The sequence below is a fragment of the Anarhichas minor genome, unplaced genomic scaffold, assembly GCF_050575085.1.
Source record: "Anarhichas minor isolate MPS153535 unplaced genomic scaffold, ASM5057508v1 ptg000023l, whole genome shotgun sequence".
Classification (NCBI taxonomy): Eukaryota; Metazoa; Chordata; class Actinopteri; order Perciformes; family Anarhichadidae; genus Anarhichas; species Anarhichas minor.
Window position 1 is genome coordinate 567,667 of NW_027466469.1, and position 16,712 is coordinate 584,378.

Consider the following 16,712-nt stretch of genomic DNA (forward strand, 5'->3'; position numbering starts at 1 on the left):
ATTCTTCCACTCGCTGCCTGCATTTCTCTCTCTCTCTCTCTCTCTCTCTCTCTCTCTCTCTCTCCCTTCCTCTGCAGAACTCCATCCGAGCATGCCCTTACATTTCTGCCGTTGTTTTTCTCTCAGCACCAGAGTTACATTAGAGTTGTCACTGGCTGTCTGAATGTGCTCTGACAGTTGTTGACAGGCCTGGTGGCATTATTGTTTATCTAATCAACAACCGGTCAGCTTCTGCATTGCCGTAAATTGGTGTTGTCCTTACGTAATCTCACAGGTGATGTTGCTGTTATATACCACAGGCCTGACGCTGATATCATGGGCATCACTGGGAGGAAATGAAAGTATGATTTCACTTCTGAAAGTTGTTGTCTGACAGAAAAGCGGAAGTGATTTATACTAAATGAGGGATGACATAAAATTGAAACAGTGTAACTCGGCCCATTGACTGAAATATCTCAACAACTATTGGATAGATTGTTGTTGATCTTGACTTTTCCTTCCTTTAGCACTTATATGACAGATGAATCAGATATTTTACCTCATTTAATAACTTCAACTGCATTTTAGTTGTGAATTCATTTAAGAACATTTGGGGGATTTTTATAAACCAGCTCCATTAGTCTGTTTTGATGCTTTTTTTATGCACTCTAGCATTAAGAGTACAAAAACTCCCAATGAATTCATTTTCATTGTTAATAATTTAAAAAGGGTCGGCGGGCCGCCTGGCACCTTCTGTGGCTCGTCAGTTGAGTATCATTGCTGTTGACCCGAAGTTTTGTTGAGATATATTGATCATGAACTTTGTTACAACTGCAGATGAAAACCAATTATTTGTCATTCAGTACAATTGGGTTTAATTAACAGTTTATTAAAGAAAACAACAAATTCTACTTTTTAAAGGAGTAGAGGATGAGAAACTCAGGAATCAGCTCTTCACAGAATAGGCAGAATTTGCTGAATATGATGTAATGTTCTTCTTTCTGCTCCTCTGTCGTTCCCCCTCCCTCTCTGTGCAGACCATGCTGACTGCCATCTCGATGAGTGCCATCGCTACCAATGGAGTAGTGCCAGGTGGGTGAGCAGACGCTGGCACCACACAGTCATCCCTGTTTGAGCCTGTCCGCTTCTAAAATCTTCTTTTTCACTGATTGCTTTTGGCGCATTACGCCCAGCGCAGCTTGATATCCCCAAAAACATTGAAAGCTTTAGTCTGGGGTCTTGTGCACTTTAACTTGTCGTCACACAATGTAATTTACACAAAATACAACGTCAGCCAAATGCTTGAAACGTAAAACTGAAGGTATGTAGTATTTGTATCTGTATGCAGACACATTATGCAGTATAACTATATTTTATAATGTGAGTTTACACAGTAATGATGGCCTGCGTCTTACCAGTCGGAGTGCATACAGCAGGGGTCAGCAAATTACAGGCTTGTGGAAATGTGTGGAACTGTACACCAATTATAACTGTGTCTGTTATAACTGGTACCAGCCTTTATGCTGCTGCAAAGTGCTGATTAAGCTCTATTTATTTATGCTTGGTTACTTTATTTGCACACTGTTAGGAAATAGAAGCACTGTGGTAAAAACACAATGATGACAGAAATGGCAGAACCAAAATGACGACTATTTGAGAGCACAGCTTTACAATTACATAAAAACTAAGTCTTTAAAAATATGATCAATTCCTGGTGTGACAATCAATTAATAACTTTTTAAATAAAAATTGCAAACATTAACCTGTTATAGTTTCACAAACTTGGCAATTTCCTACTTTTCTTTATTATAAATTGAATACTTTGGGTTGAATACATGGCTGGGAGACACCGACCCCACGCTGCTGGAGGCGAAGCCCGTATTACTGGCCCCCCCGGAGGGAAGGGAGGCACAAGAGAATTAGAACCAGTACTGAGCGGAGCAGACTGTCGGACCCTGCCGAAGTGAAATTAGAGGTTTTCCTCAGGGACTCTGGTGCTCGGATTCACGACCACTTTTGTTCACAGGGACTGACAAAATCAACACAAAATTAAAGTCCCTTGTAGTAGCTTTAAACAGTGATTTCTTGACTTTGTATGACAAAATGTAACAAATCCATATACATAGATGGAAATGTTGTGAATTGTTATTTATTGAAATAGTGGCATCCGATAATAGATCCAGATATTTGAGTCAGAATCGAACAGATATCCAATATCAGTATCGGTGCATCTCTATTCATTGCATTTCATTTATTTACATACAAACATTTTCTGTTAACACTGTTGTGTGTGTGTGCAGCTGGAGGTGCCTACTACATGATATCCCGTTCGCTGGGCCCTGAGTTTGGGGGAGCAGTGGGGATCTGTTTCTATCTGGGGACCACCTACGCTGGAGCCATGTACATCCTGGGGGCCATTGAGCTCCTTTTGGTGAGAAATATCCTCTCTGTTTTTCTGTTACAGTCCTCACCTGCTTTATCATTTACATTTTTAAGGATTACATTTTTTGTGCCAGTCACAATATTTGCAGCGTGAGCCCACCAGTGGACTCAGTGGTTTTGTGGCGAGAGGTGAGTGACAACAGTTGAGATGTCACTTGGAAGAGTGTGTCTAAAAAGTACTTTCTTAACAACTATTCAAATAAGGCATTGTAGATAAGATCCTAAAAGCGGTCTCTAACTCTAACTCCCTCCGGAGCTCAAACTCTTGCTCTTCCTTTTTAATTGAAGACGAGCAAGGCACACCTTTAACCGAGCATCAAACATAGAACCAGGAGTTGACTCCTCAGAAAAGGGATCAAACTGGGGCAAAGTGTGCGGCTTCGCTTCCGCCCTACCGCTCTGCACAGCCGGTGTGAAACTAACCGGCTGCTGCTTGGTCGCCTTCCACCCTGGAGGATCAGAGCTCCCGTCACCCGGAGATACCGCTGCCACTGCCGCGGCCTCTAAGCCAGGAGACTCTACCGGACACCCTTACTACACAAACTATTAAGAATAACTGCTTTGAGTTCCCCTTTTGAAAGTGGACTCGAAACAGGGATATAATACATTGCTATCTCCCACAAATCACGAACTGAGTGAGAGAAGGATTAGCCACAAACTCCTCCATATTAAAAGCTGCCATACTAACCCGGTGAAAACAAACACAAAGCAGAACTAGCTCAACGCTAGCAACAAGATTTCAAGTTTCATGCTCTTTATTATCAAATGCACAACAGTTACAGTTGGCAATGATAATCTTGGATCTCTGTCTTTTTTCAACAATGCTCAGTAAATATGTTTAAAAAAAGAAGAAAATCTAAAAGGAAAGTAAAAGCTGAATCTAAGACATAAAATAGTGCAAGTTGAAATTGAGGGCTAAAGTATAAACATTAATCAAATATAAATCCAAGTCATATGAATGTTTGTTAGACAGTAATGCAAACCTCAGATTTATTCTGGGAACAGCTGCCATGTTTTCTCAGACCAGAAATTTGAAGCAAAGACCACTGACGGCCCAGTAAGTGGGTTCATGTCGACGTGAGAGACGGAGAACACTCTTTTGTGCAACCTACTTGAAACGACATCCATTTCAAGTCAATTCATGCAGTGTTGCCAGACCGCAATGAGTGAAAGGGAAAATAATGGGATCACTTTGCGAGGTTAGTGGGGGATGACCACTCAAAGCACAGCTTTTCCTTCCCAGCAGTAAACTCTGCAACATCATACTTTTGACAATTTTGCCATAGTGAACACTCACAAAAGCTAGCGCTAGAGAGAGGAAGGTGATATGATTGAGCACTGAGTTCAGAATTGCCATGATTGAATATAAACCCTTAGATTCAATTATGTTGGTGATACATGAAAGATTTGGTTCCATGTTGCTCCGGCCCAAAACGTGTGCCAATATTGGAAATGGTTCAATTATATGAGGCGAGGAGCCAAAACACAAGCAGCAGCAAAGAGGCATTCAGGAAACCAACCACTGATGTCTACTGAGAATATGGGAACACTTTCTTTCTCTTTTCTAAAAAAGGTATCTTTGATATTAAAATGTCTTAGACTAATCCGACTGAAAGACCATTTTTGCATAGCAGTCGTATAGCAGAAGCAGTTTCTCGGAGCAATTCGATTAAATGAATAGTTTGACATACACTTTCTTGCCAAGTTAGATGTGAAGATTAAGACCAATCTCATGTCCGTGCGTTCAGTATGAAGCAACAGCCAGCCGCCAGTTAGTAGCTTCAAAAATTCAGACATGGGTTAAACAATCAACATATTACGTGGTAATTAATGAGCTTTAGACAGAGCTAAGCTATCTGTTTCTTCCTGTTTCCAGTCTTTATGCTAAGCTAAGCTAACCAGCATGACTTGACTAAAAGTAGGACTTACCAAAATGGCGAGCTTTTCCTTTAACTATTGTCATGACAATCATAGAAATATATGTTTAAGATATGTACAATTTAAACACTTTGACCAAAAATGTTCCAATTTTTTTTGACATATTTTTTTTTAAAAAGACAGGATTAGAACTTGGAAAATGTATTTTTTTGCTTCACTGTGTATTTAAAAGGTTTTTAATCAAAGTCTAAATGAGTGGAATATAATCCAGGAAGAATGTTTGATGTCACTGTACCCCTGTCAGCAGAATGCAGTGCAGCTTGATTGCTGTGGACTGGTGACACGTCAGTGCATTAAAAGTAAAAAATAATGGAGAATTGGCAAATGTGGAAAAAAAAGACTTGTGCTCCCAATAAAAATGACACCTAGCAGTGCATCACTCATGCCTTTGAAAAACACAGCTCTCCTTCAGTTTATTTTCCTCCTCAAAGCGCTTTGAAGCTATTTTTTTCTCAAGCTGAGTGTTCTTCAACGTGAATTCTCATCAGTTGACGAAATGCAGGGATCTTTCATCTCGATCTTCATTCCTCCTCCTCCTCCTCCTCCTCCTCCTCTGCCTTTTATTCTACACTCCTTCCACTGCAGTCCCCCTCTGTTGGGTAATTATGCAAATACTGCATTAGCGAGCGATCAAGACACTGGCAATTCCTTGAAACAGCTCTCATCACTTTGGTCCACTGTTATCAACCTACCGGAGTGTGTTTTTTATTTTTGTATTCTTCCATTATTCTCCTTCTGGTTGCCTCTAATGGATATGCAGAGTTTGATCATGCCCGGAGGTTAATTCTGTCTTCTGGGTCAAAGCTGGCTTAGTTTCCATTGTAAAATAACAATCCCTGCAGAATTGTAAGGAGCGGATCTGGAGAGGGCTGATTTGAATACGTTTCATCCTTCCACCCAAGCCAAGAACACAAACTGATGCTGCTATTTTAGGAAGCACGAACAGTTCACAGCGAAGCAGGAGATTTGTTTGCCTAGTGATAATGCTGCTCTTAGCACCAGATCACTTTCTTCAGCCAAATGGCCAAAATGAACCACGACTCCCTGCCTGTACTTCTCAATTTGATTTCCTCTTTATGGTGATTCAACTGTTTTGGGTGGAAACCAAATGATTACTTGAAAAAAAAAAAAAGAGACATTCCCATGGTTATGTAAGCGCTTCGGCATGAATCATCTAAAGCTGATGACAGATACTGACGGGCTAATTAGGGGTTTACCATTTTTATATATGATGGTACTATTCTTGGATTGACCCGTAGTAAAAGTGTAATAAAGGCCGTTCATTTTGAATATTAATACCACGCTTGAGTTCTTTAATTAAGCTGAATTAAAATAGCAGAGCAGTTTTAGGCTTCAAGCTCCAGTCAAGGACTGTTAATGTGAGCGTCACATGTTTTCACACGTCACAGAGTTGTCCTCCTCACTCACCTCAAGCCTTTCTCACCTCTCTTTTATTATGTTTCGGCTATCCTTTCTTTCTTTTCTTTTTTTTTACCGAGGGTGAAATTTATTAAATTCAGCAGTAAACAGTGAACTGCGAGTTTAAATCCCCAGACAGGCTGGTAGAAAAGTGAGGAGGGAAAGTGGATGAGTAACACTCCCTGAACATCTACCACCATGATGCCCTTGAGCAACAATGAGATTGTATGGAAGTTTTATGAGAAAAGTTGCCGGTGTGATATCCCTGGATATATATATACAAAAAACAATAATAACACAACCTTCTGCTTCAGATCTACATAGTGCCCCAGGCGGCAATCTTTCCCCTGGAGGGCCTGGAGGGCGCCGAGGCAGAGGCCGCCCTGCTGAACAACATGCGCGTGTACGGGACCATCCTGTTGACCTCCATGGCCACGGTGGTGTTTGTCGGCGTGAAGTACGTCAACAAGCTGGCCCTGGTGTTTCTGGCCTGTGTCATTCTCTCCATCCTGGCCGTCTACGCCGGCGTCATCAAGACCGGCATCGATGCTCCGGATTTCCCGTAAGCAGTGACGACCAAGACGGTCCAAAAGAATACAAGCTTAGCCTTCAAAACATAACCATGACCCCCCCCCCCCCCCCCCCATCCAGGCGGAGAAACACACCTAATGTATAAACACAAGCACACAACACGCGCTAGGTGTGTAGCAACATGTCACTACATTGACTGGATGCTACATAGCCATCTGAGTTGATTTGAAAGCTCTTAAATGAACAAAGTATTTGTTTTGTTTTCATTGAAATACTCCACTTGCTTTGACACGTTTCTGTTCCTTCAGCTTTATTTCCCCCGTGTGCCAATAACACTACAGTTCATACTGACCAGCTCCAAGACCTTTAGACTTGTAGGTTAAGTTGGAGCTAAATCTGCTACACACTGAAGTATAGTTGTTAAGATGCTGATGAATCAACAGTTACATGTAACCTAGACGTCTACTTTTCAACACACTTTAACACATTTTAGCTCGGACGTCTGGACGTCAAAAATCACTAAATCAGTGCTTCCTGGTGAGAATAGTGTTGTTAGTGTTGTCTTTGAAATTTCAAACAAATGAGATTCTTTGATTTTCAAATTTGGCATTTTGTAATTAAATGTGTTATTATTGTTATTATTCTGATGTTATAAATATTCAAATTCTTATAATAATGATTATTGTTTTTATAAAATGTTTCTATTATAATTATTGCTTATGTTGTTATTTGTATTAATGCTTTATATTATTATTTGTATTATGCAAGACGTCAAAAACAAATTTTGTGCTTTTCCTCTCTCCAGTGTGTGTCTCTTGGGCAACCGCACGTTGGTTTCGAAGAACTTCGATGTGTGTGCCAAGACCGTTGAGACAGCTAACGGGACCGTCACCACCCAGCTGTGGCGCATGTTCTGTGACTCACCTTTACTCAATGCTACCTGCGACAGGTACTTCACATCCAACAATGTGACCAAGATACAGGGCATCCCAGGGATCACCAGTGGAATCCTGGCAGGTTGGTTTATCCAGTTTGGATCTGCATGTCCACACAAACACAAAAAGGAAAAGGGTTTTGTTAAACTGAAATATTGTGGAACAGATGTCTTAAAGCAGGTTAAAGCTGTGAGCTTTGTATTTCTGAGTGATTTTCTGTTGTACAAACATCTGTAGTCAAATAGGAAAAACAATAAGGGGCATTAAGCATAAATAAGGAATAATTAAATCATTAAGGAAGGCTGTCACTGATAAATAATAGATTCACTGAACTTGCTAAATTGGATTAGAATAGATTTTTTTGAATGTCTGTGATATAGAAATAAATATCAGAGTCTGAAAGTCTTTCCTGGAAATGTGGAAAATGATGAAGTAAGGGACCCTGACTGCAGCAGCGCTTACGTTTGTCAGCCGTGGGCGACCAGAAACCCGAGGCTATGGAAAGCCCAGAGCTAGCTTAACCTCGTTTCTCTCTCTCTCTTCGTTATCACAGGGCTAACAGTAAGCCCCGTGTTAAGGATCCACGTTTAAAAAAATCAAAGCCTTGTTAATATGTCTATAAAAATAATTCACCCTCTATGAATGTTTTAACAAAAACCCTTTAATGGCAGCTAGTCAGAGACTTCTACAACCAAATGGCTTCACCTGTCACCTATTAAAGGGGGTGAATACTTTGTTTTTATTTGTAATTGTTAGTATGTAATGTGTTTTTCCATAAACATATTTTTTCTGTTGATTAGTGTAAAAAAGTCACATTAAATCCTCTTTGATTCAGTGCTTTTTATAGGCACTGTATGTTTAGAAGACGCTGCTTTATGACAGCAATGTAATCAATCAAACGGTGGTTTATACCAGTGATCTGATTACCGTGTATTTGTTTTTGGGGCTAGCTCTTAAAAGTCACAGTTGGAGCACCACAGCAGGTTTAGGTGGGAGACGACCATACTTCGACTTGATTTTAAGTCCAGGCCTTTTGGAGCCTAGTGTTGCTTAAAATCCCTACGAAATAACTCCTGGAATGCATTTTGTTTGTGTTTATTGTAAAACAAATACAGAGCATCAAAGTAACGATGTAAAAGTATAAATCACTTTTAACTGCATACCTTAAGTAATTCAGGTGGTCTTAGATTCTCTCCACTCAATTCTTCTCCACGACCCTCTCGCCCGTCCAGAGAACATGTTTCCGATCTACTATGAGAAAGGGGATCTGATTGCCAGAAATAACATGGACTCAGTGGAGGACCCGGACGACCCTCTGACCAACGCAAACCGCTACGTGTTGGCCGACATCGCCAGCTTCTTTACGTTGCTGGTCGGCATCTACTTCCCTTCTGTGACAGGTGAAGATCTGGATTATTGATATTCTGCTTCTGCCAACTCGCCCTGTGTTTGTACGTGTGTGAATCTCCTTGATCTTGTTAATGTTTGCTTCTCGACTATGTGTTCAGGGATCATGGCTGGCTCCAACCGCTCTGGAGACCTGAAGGATGCCCAGAAGTCCATCCCCATTGGAACCATTGCAGCCATCACCACCACCTCCTTTGTCTGTATCCTCCCACTACTGCCCCCTACAGGATAGCAAGGGTCGCTGCACAGACCAATTTCAAAAATATTTTAGTTTTCCATACAATTTTGATATTTAAAATGATGCCATATATCAAATATTGTATCCCAGAGAAGACATTACAAGTCAAATATACTTTACAGGATTGTTAATGTTACACAAATCCTAATTATGACCTTGTTTAGATTATTTTCAACTTTATTGTCATTGCACAATGTATAAATACTGAGACACTGAAATGCAGAATACAGAATAAATAGAATGTGGAATAAACAGTAAGAGGTATAAATACACTATATATATACAGTATGGGCAATATGAAACATGTGCCGCAGTTACAGTAGGAATACTAGACATCTAAAAGTAATAGAAGTATTCCAGCCAGATATCCACTCAAATAGTATTTTAAGCTCAGCGATGATACGTCACACACCACTGGTCCGATGTTGACGGGACTTGAAGCGACGACGCACTGTGGTCGCTTTGCTCCACTGTAACAAAAACACACTGATTAGCGTGCAGGGAGCGCCATAATTAAAGGTCAACATTTTGATTTGTGAAAGGTCATTACTGCGACAATACCAGTCTGATTTTGATTGGGGCCATTGCATCGTTTTTCTGAAGTAGGCCTGTATCGTTCATGGGAGATGACGTTGACTCTCTTTTTCTTAATTCATGGTGGCATTGCTACTGAGTCAGTCCAATATCAGCTAGTTTGTTTTTCACTCAAATGACATCACATTACATTACAGTCATTTAGCAGACGCTTTTATCCAAAGCGACTTACAATTCAGATTCTATCAAATACATTTGAGTTCTCCAACATGTTCATGTTTTATTTTATATAAAATGTCTTCTGCTGTAAAATGATGAAGCAGAAGTAAAAGATGCACAATAATGTAACACTAAAGATTCTTGAGCATAAAAAAGAGCCGTGTGACACGTCATTTGGCTGTACTTCAACAAACAGGCCTCTAACTCCGAAGCAGCCATCTTGATTGTCCTCCATGTATCTCGGAGTAATCAGCTTGGAGTCCAAACAAATTTGATTAGGACGTCTAATCGCATCAGTGGGCTGCCCATGCAATCACAAGTTAATAAAGCAGAAGGATATTAGTTACATTGGCATTGATCTCTGAGATATTATCCTAAACAAAATCGATTGATTGTCTTTTCTCAGCAAACACAGTTTATTGGTTTATCAGATTATTCAGTGCATCTTCAAAGGGAAAGGTTGATGATGTCTTTATTAATCAAGTCCCGTCCGTCACTAAACAGGTCTCATCTAAAGAGCATTAATGACACCCGTCTGTGAAATACTTTTACTTTCCTGATGCATAACTGCTTAGACATGTCCAGTGTGATTCTGTTTGGTGCCTGCATCGAGGGTGTGGTCCTCAGGGACAAGTAAGTCAATCCTTTGTTAGCTGAGACAGACAAACCCTGTAAACAACTGATGATTCTTTCCATACTATGCTTGCTATTAATAGTGCAAACAACCTTTCCCCATCTCCTTAAGGTTCGGAGAGGGAGTCCACGGGAATTTGGTGATTGGCACGTTGGCTTGGCCGTCACCATGGGTGATCGTGATTGGCTCCTTCTTCTCCACCTGCGGGGCGGGGCTGCAGAGTCTGACAGGAGCGCCTCGTCTCATGCAAGCCATCGCCAAGGACGGCATCGTGCCCGCCCTCCGGGTCAGTCTGTCTACGTATTTACAACGTCATCATTTTCCTTGCCTTTTCCAATGATTTTACATACTGGGACAAACAGCACACCTAGCAGACAGTTAATGTATCTGTGTTGTCTCCACAGATCTTCGGCCATGCAAAGGCCAACGGAGAACCCACATGGTCCCTCCTGCTGACAGCTTGTATCTGCGAGAGCGGCATCCTCATTGCTTCCCTGGATGCGGTAGCTCCCATCCTCTCCATGTGAGCACTGAACTCTCTAATTAACTGCCGTTTCTGAAGAACCAACAGTGGGAGACTTCAGAGCAGGAAGTCCGCCGCTATTCCTTAAACGATGCAAATGCTAAATTTTATGGGCTCAAGATTTAGCTCATCACACAAAGGGCAAAACGCTTTTCTGCTCTACTAATACATATAAATACCAGCGAATGTGACGGATATTAAGACAACACACTTCTTGGACTGCAATCAGGGTGAAATCACTCGATTATGTCAAAGGACATAAGAAGGGCTTTGTTTTTAAACTGAGTGTCTGTGTGTGTGTCCTGCAGGTTTTTCCTGATGTGCTACATGTTTGTGAACTTGGCCTGTGCTCTGCAGACGCTACTGAGAACTCCAAACTGGAGACCCCGCTTCAAGTTCTACCACTGGTCCGTTGTATATTAAGTTAATTCTACATGTGTCTCTCTGGGCCTCTACCTCACTCTCTGTGTCTCTCCACAGGGCTCTGTCCTTCCTGGGGATGAGCTTGTGTCTCACTCTCATGTTCATCTGCTCCTGGTACTACGCCATCGTCGCCATGGTTATTGCTGGCTCTATCTACAAGTATATCGAGTTCGCAGGGTGAGTGGAGCACAACCCCAGGAGAGATTGGATTCGCTGGCTGCCTTTGGGTTTAGCTTGTGTGTGTGTGTGTGTGTGTGTGTGTGTGTGTGTGTGTGTGTGTGTGTGTGTGTGTGTGTGTGTGTGTGTGTGTGTGTGTGAGTGTGAGTCTGAGTCTGTGTGCTGTATTTTGAGAGCTTCTAAATCCACACCATCAATATTTTTTTGTTTAGGGGTTTAAAGGGAAATTGGTGTTTTGGGTTTTAGTACTTCTGTTTGTTTTGGCTCCTGTTCCTCATGTGAGAGTGCTGATGTCCTCGCAAAACACTTATTATACTGTAGGAAACATGTAAATACCATGTGTTACACATAATCTCCTCCTTATCATTATGGGTGGATTATTAGACAACTGGGCACGTGAAACGCCCCCTCACCCCTCCTATATCGGAGCAAATCCCCCAGACTCAAAGAGACACAAAGTAATTACAAACGATGTATGTAAATATTTAAAAACTATACAGTAGCTGTGTTGTCTGTAATTACTTTGCGTCTATTTCAATGACATTTTCCAGGTGAAGCAGACCTGTAAGGTGCTGCCGTTGGTTCAGAAACGGCACCTGAACTTCAGTATTTAGTTCACACTGGAGATAGAGTGGCTGTCGGACTCGTGTCTAAAGCTTTCTGCCACAGTAGATCCTCACTGAACCATATATTATACTAAACACAAGTGCACATAGGAGGCCAGCAAAGAAAGCGTGAGATGATGATTCTGTCTTAAAATAGTGGCCTGTGCCCTCTCAGTAATCCATCCATGCTTATGATGGAGTTGTACCAAGCAATGCACACTGAGTATTTAAGCGCTATAATTCCCTGTGGTGAGTGACATCATGTTAACTTGACATTTAACAGTGGTGCCTAATCCTTAATCACACTGCATTATGTCAAACTGTCGTCTAGAAGTCGACTGTATCACTGTCAGGTTTTATATTTAGAACGAAGCTGCTGAACTTTTGTTCATGTTCTGATTGAGGAATATTGATTGGCGCTTGTTTGTGTCACAGTGCGGAGAAAGAGTGGGGAGATGGGATACGAGGTCTGTCTCTGAGCGCGGCACGTTACGCTCTCATGCGGCTGGAAGAAGGTCCACCGCACACCAAGAACTGGAGGTATAACGCACCAACACAAAGTCACACATTGTGATGTTTTATCCTGGTTCTAATTAACATAGAAATGAACGAGTCTCTCCGTTAATGTGACTCTCCTCATCAAAGCTGTCAAACATTGAGAAGTGTTTGTGAACTCATATTAACGCATCAACCTTCCATGCTGTTTTTCTCTGTCTCTCCTTGCCAACTAGGACTTATACTTGTCCCACCCTGCCATTTCTTTCCCCACGCATCTATTTGATTCTTCGTTGCTCTCCCTTTTCTGCATTTCTTTCCCTCGACTTTTTTCTGCCTGGTGTTTTCACTTTCTCTCCCCTCTCTGCAGGCCCCAGTTGTTGACGCTAGTTAGTACAGATGCAGAGCAAAACGTGGAACAGCCTCGTCTGCTCTCTCTGACCAACCAGCTCAAGGCAGGCAAAGGTCTGACCATTGTTGGAACAGCTCTAGTGGGAACCTTCCTGGAGAACCACGAACAGACCCAGCGTGCAGAGCAGGTAGGGAGCCCTAAAACTCTTTAAAATCTTAAGACGGAAGCACTTTCAAAATCTGTTCTTCTGTGGAAGAAAATGTATTTTATTAAATTTGATCACAGATAAGCAAACTATGCCTCGACAGCTGCCAAAAAGACATACTTGAAAATAGACATACTTATGACTAAAATGTGTCAAACATGGATACCTGTGTTCTGTTAAGTGTTTGTACAAATGTGTGTATATATATATTGGTATTTATTAGGGCTGGGCAAGTTAACGCGTTATTATCGCGTTAACCCAATAATTAATTAACGCAGTTATGTAATGCAGTTTTTTATTTATTATTATTATTATTATTTTGAAAGTCCGTTGCTCACTGGCTCTGAATACACGGACAGACAAACCATGGGTCACAGGAGGGGCGGGATGTTGATCAGTATTGGCTTGGGTTGGGCGTCATCACTCGTCTCAACCAATGAGAGCATTTGGGGTGGGAGGAATGGATGAATGCAGTTCATTTAGTCATTGTGTAACTACCCAACCTGCATCACTGAAAGTGTTTTCTTTGGACTTCACAGACTAAAAAGTCCCCTGCACAGTGAATCCCAGCTGTGTACTTTTGTTTGTGCTCGACCACTTCACCTTACTCTAACACACCTGCTACTGAACATAGACTGTCTAACCCTAACCCTGATAAAAGAAAAATGTTTCTGCTGGTACCTGTTCAGAAAAAAAAAGAAAACAGATTTATAAATGTTAACTTGCTGTTGCCTGTTATAATGTTATGATCGTGGCCCTGGACTCTGAGGGTAACTTGTTTTTCTATAACAAACTAGATAACGCGTTAATGCCCTGGCAGTGGCAAATAGCTTTGGTTTTATATTTGATTTGATTACAATAATGTTTAAGTTGAGATTTACAAGAAATATTTTAACTGCTGCTGTGTAAAGGGAATACTGCTGTTAAAAAGCACCTGATGTGTTTAAAGTGTTTACAAACCAAATGTTTTTGCACTTTTGTTCATATAGCAGTACTTTCAAAATAAAAGTGCGCAATACACTACTTTTGAATTCATTATTGAATTTTGCGCATAACAATGTGGTTAATCGCGGTTAATCGCAGAAAATCATGCGATTAATCGCGATAAAAAATTGTAATTTTTGCCCAGTACTAATATTTATGTTTTTTAATTACTTGATTTTATTTTCCATTGCGACTTACCTGCAGTCCTCACTGGACCTGGAATCTAAACTCATGTCATACAAAAATCTATTCACAACTTTCTTTTTATATATATATATATATATATATATATATATATATATATATATATATATATAAATAGTTCTGTGAGTATCACATCAAAGTCAAAAGTGCAAAAGGCAGGTGTCTTTAAATACTGGATCATTTACAATGGTTTGGTTCTCGGATGTTTTATTGGTGAGTTTCTCGGGCAAAACAACCCTGCGAGCCAGAGGCTAACACTAAGCTAGCCTCTGGCTGTTACCTGTTCTCTGAACCGTGGTAACATTTATTCTCTGTCTCGTCTTTCTAGGCGCTGCGTAAACTGATGGAGACTGAGAAGGTGAAGGGCTTCTGTCAGGTGACCGTGTCCTCGAACCTGCGCGACGCCACCTCCCACCTCCTCCAGGCCAGTGGGCTAGGAGGCCTGAAACATAACGCTGTGCTGGTGTCCTGGCCACGCAACTGGAGGCAGGGAGACGAGCACCAGGCCTGGAGGAACTTTGTTGGTGGGTCATTGGGAAAGCAAATAAACCAATAAACCCATCCTGTCAAAGCGTTGGCTCTGCCGATGCAGCTCATCCAGCTATTAGCCTCTCTGTTTGAGGGTGGAGGTGAAATGAAAATCTCTCTAATAAAAAGAGTAGCTGATGTCAAAGCTTCCCATTGAGGTCAAGCACAGCAAATTAACTACAAGAAAGCCATGCAAAACAAAATCCAACACACCTTAAAAATGTGAATAGTCATCATAATCAAATAACTGTAACAATAACAGAAGTAGTATCGCTAATACTTTGGCTCTCTGTATGTGTCCGTTCTGCAGAGTTGGTCAGAGAAACCACCGCCGCTGACCTGGCTATGCTCGTCCCGAAGAACATCTCGGCCTTCCCGTCCAACGGAGAGCGCTTCACTGAGGGTCACATTGACGTATGGTGGATCGTCCATGATGGAGGCATGCTGATGCTGCTGCCCTTCCTTCTCCGCCAGCACAAGGTACCGTGCCGTCAGTTAATATTACAAAACAAAGTACATATTTCAAGTATAGTACAAACAAGCAAAGCATGGTCTAAATTCTTACAGTTTGCAGTTTTAATACTCTGAGATGCGGCTCAGAAATAGTTTCTGTAGTATTGTGTGGCGAGGTTTCATGTTCTAATTTGCCAAATCAAATCATATAAAACAAGATTTACTAATGATAAAAAAAGCAACATAAAGGAGTCACAGAACAATTCTGTACGAGTATGTCAGCAGGGTTGTTTCTGCTGCTCAGGTTTGGAGGAAGTGCAAGATGCGCATCTTCACTGTGGCCCAGTTGGACGACAACAGCATCCAGATGAAAAAAGACCTGACCACATTCCTCTATCATCTCCGTATTGAAGCCATGGTGGAAGTTGTAGAAATGGTGAGTTTTCTCAAGACTAGACTGACTTTTTACATTTCTGTAACCACTGAAAAATAAGTACATCTATATCTCAGTGGAGCTCAGCTGGTTACATAATAAGAGAACCCAGCGATGCGGAAGCATTACTGCCCTGGAAACTGCACTGTTGCGAGGTTCAGCATGAACTAGTGTGTTAAGCCATCGGTAAAACCAAAGTGCTAGTTGGATGGTCAAACGAGAATCTGAAAAACGTCGCACCCCCCCTCCCTCATCTTACAGACGTTGGAATTGGGAATGTGTCCAACAAATCAACATTAAGACATTCACACTCACTTTACTCGACACTTTTTCTCCAGTTTTCACACAATTATTTTGTCATTTTTTGTGCGTACAACCAACCAAGCCCAACACAATCAATGCCTTCGAGGAAAGATTGCCTGAAAGTGTGCTCTGTTATCCCCATTTGTACGATGCATCCCGTCTCGCTCCTCCTCTGTAAAGACAGGTTTTCACCCTGCCTTCTGGTGCGGCCAATAATAACAGACATAAACACATTAGCTTTGAGACGTGGTCGGTCGACTCGTCGGTTGGCTAGTTGATGCTTGTGTTCAAAGCACATCTGATCCAGGATTCAGCAGGGACAGAGAGACAACTACTGGTGAATGAGTATGAAACAGGAATAGTGAAAGAAAATGTAACGTCCATTTCTTTCATCTCAGCATGACAGTGACATCTCAGCCTACACCTACGAGAAGACCCTGGTGATGGAACAACGGTCGCAGATGCTGAAACAGATCAAAATGACCAAGAATGAGCGTGAGAGAGAGGTAGGAAAGTTTTGTTGTTTTTGAAATGCGCTCAAAGATGCACACAGAGACTTGACAAGACTTGACGGGCCGACTTGGCATGGCTGACATGATTTGACCGGACGTGACACATAAACCCCTCTGGACAAAAGCATATCGACGGTTAAACCGGAGCAGTGGGACACCATATTTCCCCTCTCTGTCCGTGTTGACTACAGCAGCAACCGCTTTGCTTTTGTGAATCACAGCATGTTGGCGTTTTGACA

At 41.6% G+C, this 16,712-nt stretch overlaps 1 protein-coding gene across 4 annotated transcripts in view; it reads left to right on the top strand.

Annotated features, from left to right (window-relative positions):
• slc12a5a (solute carrier family 12 member 5a) overlaps window positions 1–16,712 on the top strand; it is a 141,971-nt gene that overhangs the window by 121,613 nt on the left and 3,646 nt on the right. For all 4 annotated transcript variants that reach the window (XM_076096834.1, XM_076096835.1, XM_076096836.1 and 1 more), the window contains 17 exons: window positions 1,017–1,071; window positions 2,280–2,410; window positions 6,093–6,340; window positions 7,115–7,326; window positions 8,477–8,644; window positions 8,753–8,851; window positions 10,218–10,275; window positions 10,388–10,562; window positions 10,681–10,799; window positions 11,108–11,206; window positions 11,280–11,399; window positions 12,440–12,544; window positions 12,870–13,038; window positions 14,573–14,768; window positions 15,083–15,252; window positions 15,530–15,661; window positions 16,360–16,467. In XM_076096834.1, the coding sequence (XP_075952949.1) occupies window positions 1,017–1,071; window positions 2,280–2,410; window positions 6,093–6,340; window positions 7,115–7,326; window positions 8,477–8,644; window positions 8,753–8,851; window positions 10,218–10,275; window positions 10,388–10,562; window positions 10,681–10,799; window positions 11,108–11,206; window positions 11,280–11,399; window positions 12,440–12,544; window positions 12,870–13,038; window positions 14,573–14,768; window positions 15,083–15,252; window positions 15,530–15,661; window positions 16,360–16,467 (2,364 nt within the window). The remainder of the gene's footprint in view (window positions 1–1,016; window positions 1,072–2,279; window positions 2,411–6,092; window positions 6,341–7,114; window positions 7,327–8,476; window positions 8,645–8,752; window positions 8,852–10,217; window positions 10,276–10,387; window positions 10,563–10,680; window positions 10,800–11,107; window positions 11,207–11,279; window positions 11,400–12,439; window positions 12,545–12,869; window positions 13,039–14,572; window positions 14,769–15,082; window positions 15,253–15,529; window positions 15,662–16,359; window positions 16,468–16,712) is intronic.